Source organism: Bidens hawaiensis, unplaced genomic scaffold (genome assembly GCF_021521415.1).
Source record: "Bidens hawaiensis isolate Kalapana, Puna unplaced genomic scaffold, B.hawaiensis_p1.1 tig00073410_1, whole genome shotgun sequence".
Taxonomy (NCBI): domain Eukaryota; kingdom Viridiplantae; phylum Streptophyta; class Magnoliopsida; order Asterales; family Asteraceae; genus Bidens; species Bidens hawaiensis.
Genome location: NW_027502776.1, coordinates 29,109 through 31,545, shown reverse-complemented (window position 1 = coordinate 31,545; position 2,437 = coordinate 29,109). Strand labels below are relative to the sequence as shown.

The window sequence follows — 2,437 nt, the reverse complement described above, 5'->3', positions numbered from 1 at the left end:
TGTTATATAATGATTTACTGTTTGTTTGTTTGTGGTAGGAGTTGTGGTTTTATTTCACTTGAGAATTTGTTGTTCTTTGCAAAAACATTTCCGGAATGCTTCCTTTAATCTCTGTTGGTTTTTGAGTTTTTATGTGTTTACAAGTTACTAACTGATAAAGTTTCAAAATGAAGAATGCTTTTCGTAGGTTGTTAATGAAACAACGTGGGAAAAGGGCGACATGGGAATATCCTTTTGCTGTCGCGGGCATTAATGTTTCGTTTATGTTGATACAAATGTTGGAGTTATATCAAGGTGTGTAAAACAATTGAAATCCATCTTGTATAACATTTGTTGATTGTGTTTTTAGTGACTTGATTATCATTTTGTTGATATATTTTTATCTTGCAGTGAAGCCTAGATGTATCAATTTTGTAAAAATATTGGGAGGTAATTATTAATATTAAATTGTATTGTATTTATCCCTAAACATTTGTCAACTATTCTAATGGATTCCTTGTTGTGCAAATAATTTATTGTAGAGGATGAAGAAGCCTTTGATGTTCTATACTGTATAGCTTTTGTTCTGATGGATGCCCAATGGATCGCTACACATGCGTCGTACATAGAGTTCAATGTAATATCTCTCTCTCTCTCTCTCTCTCTCTACATATACACACACATAAGAAAAGTTCATTACGAAAACTAAATTATGCAAGAACAAACTTAAATCATGTAGTTTTTTTCAGTCATTCAAGTACTCAAGATTTGCACATCTGTAGGTTTTATAAATAAACGACTTTGATTTATATATTTTTTAGAATATTAGAAGAAATGAATAATAAATAGTATTTCAACCATTTTCTTTTTTTTGTTCTTCTTGCTCTCGCAAAAAAAATGGGTTTTGCCTACAGCCCTCCTCATATACATAGAGAGAGATGATTATTTTTGAGCGAGTAAACAACAGTTTTCGTCTTTGTGGTTTGTCCAAATCTGCGGGTTTAGTCCAATAGTTTTAATTTTGCGATTTTCGTCCCTGCGGTTTCATTTCACCTGCAATTAAACCCGGATTTATTAACCTCGTTAAGTCTAGTTGTTAAACACATCAACGTACCCTTTACGTGATGGGCAATTTTGTCCTTTTCCCCCCCAAATACACCTCAGCCCCTCACGTGAGAGGGCTTGCGAATTACAACTAGGGTTTATTTGGTGAGAAAAAAGACAAAAATGCCCCTCATGTGAGGGGCACACTGATGAGTTTAACGACCAGACATAACCGGGTTAATGAATTCGAGTTTAATTGCAGGTAAAATGAAACCACAGGGACGAAAATGACAAATTTAAAACTATTGGACTAATACCGCAGATTTGGGCAAACCACCGAGACAAAAACCCCAGTTCACTTTTTTTGAGCACTAAACTTTTTGCAAGAACATGCAAACAATTCTATACCATTAAATTTTTTCAACTATGGTCATATTTTTAAATTTTCTACAGTTTTTGCGGTTCTCTACCTAAAATTCGTTTTGTACTAAGCGTCTTTTTCTCTCTCTCTCTCCCTCTCTCTACACACACATATATATATATATATTAGATTCACACATTTACAATGTTGTACTTATCATCGCCTCAATGGCTACTTATACGAAACACTAGGACGTTTTGAAAAATACGCGGACACAACTGGAGAGAGAACTTGCACTTGATGATATCCAAAGAATACGCGATTTGCCCGCCTATAACCTTCTTCATAGTTAGTTGTTATAACTCGAACGGTTGTACAGTAACATTTGATATTCATTTCCTTTGAACCCCGTTTGTGACTATGGTCCAAGGTGATTATTGACTGTCCTAAGCCTTAATCCATGCCCGCTTGATGCCAGAACCATCTCGGTTCATGAGAAATGAAGTTAGATTCGATTGTCTGCCTGTGATTTGGTAGTTGAATCATGACGCCAGAGCTCAGTCAATTGTATGCTGCTGTTTCAGGGTGATTGTTCATAGATTAAGACTTGTTAGATTATTGCTATCTTGTTTCTTGCACTATGTTCATACGAAGTATCTAATTTTGATGGCTTTTATTTACGGTTTGGTTGATTGGTTACATAATATTAATGAATCAATGCCAATGGTACCACCACCCTCTAAAGAATAACATCATGAAGAATTTTTGCTATTGATTTAAAGACATATTATTGTGATATGATCACAATAATAATACATTTAAAACGCAGCAATATGATAAAAGAGTTGAGTGAGCAACAACATTTGTTGGCCTTAATTGTGTGATCAAGTATGATAAAAAAATTACAGTTTATTTAATTAGTCTAATGATTAGTTTAGAGTTGTTTATGTAATCATGTTTAGTCAAAAGGGTGTTTGTGTAATATGTAATGGTATTAGGTAGTTATGGTATTTACCGTTAACCATCGTCAGTTGGTTGGTTGGTTATATAAGC

General features: G+C 34.1%; 1 protein-coding gene across 1 annotated transcript; it reads left to right on the top strand.

Annotated features, from left to right (window-relative positions):
• The first annotated feature begins 106 nt into the window (after window positions 1–106).
• LOC143606182 (uncharacterized) lies at window positions 107–2,059 on the top strand. Its single transcript, XM_077082035.1, has 4 exons — window positions 107–294; window positions 391–429; window positions 522–616; window positions 1,636–2,059. The coding sequence occupies exons 1-4, from the start codon at window positions 168–170 to the stop codon at window positions 1,735–1,737; spliced, it is 363 nt and encodes a 120-aa protein (XP_076938150.1). The 5' UTR covers window positions 107–167; the 3' UTR covers window positions 1,738–2,059.
• The last annotated feature ends 378 nt before the right edge of the window (window positions 2,060–2,437 follow it).

Bases quoted from the DNA above. Each gene is read 5' to 3' on its own strand.
- LOC143606182 (XM_077082035.1), top strand. From the start codon at position 168: ATGAAGAATGCTTTTCGTAGGTTGTTAATGAAACAACGTGGGAAAAGG. The intron at 430-521 runs GTAATTATTAAT...AATTTATTGTAG, and splicing joins TTTTGTAAAAATATTGGGAG to AGGATGAAGAAGCCTTTGAT. The intron at 617-1,635 runs GTAATATCTCTC...ACGAAACACTAG, and splicing joins CGTCGTACATAGAGTTCAAT to GACGTTTTGAAAAATACGCG.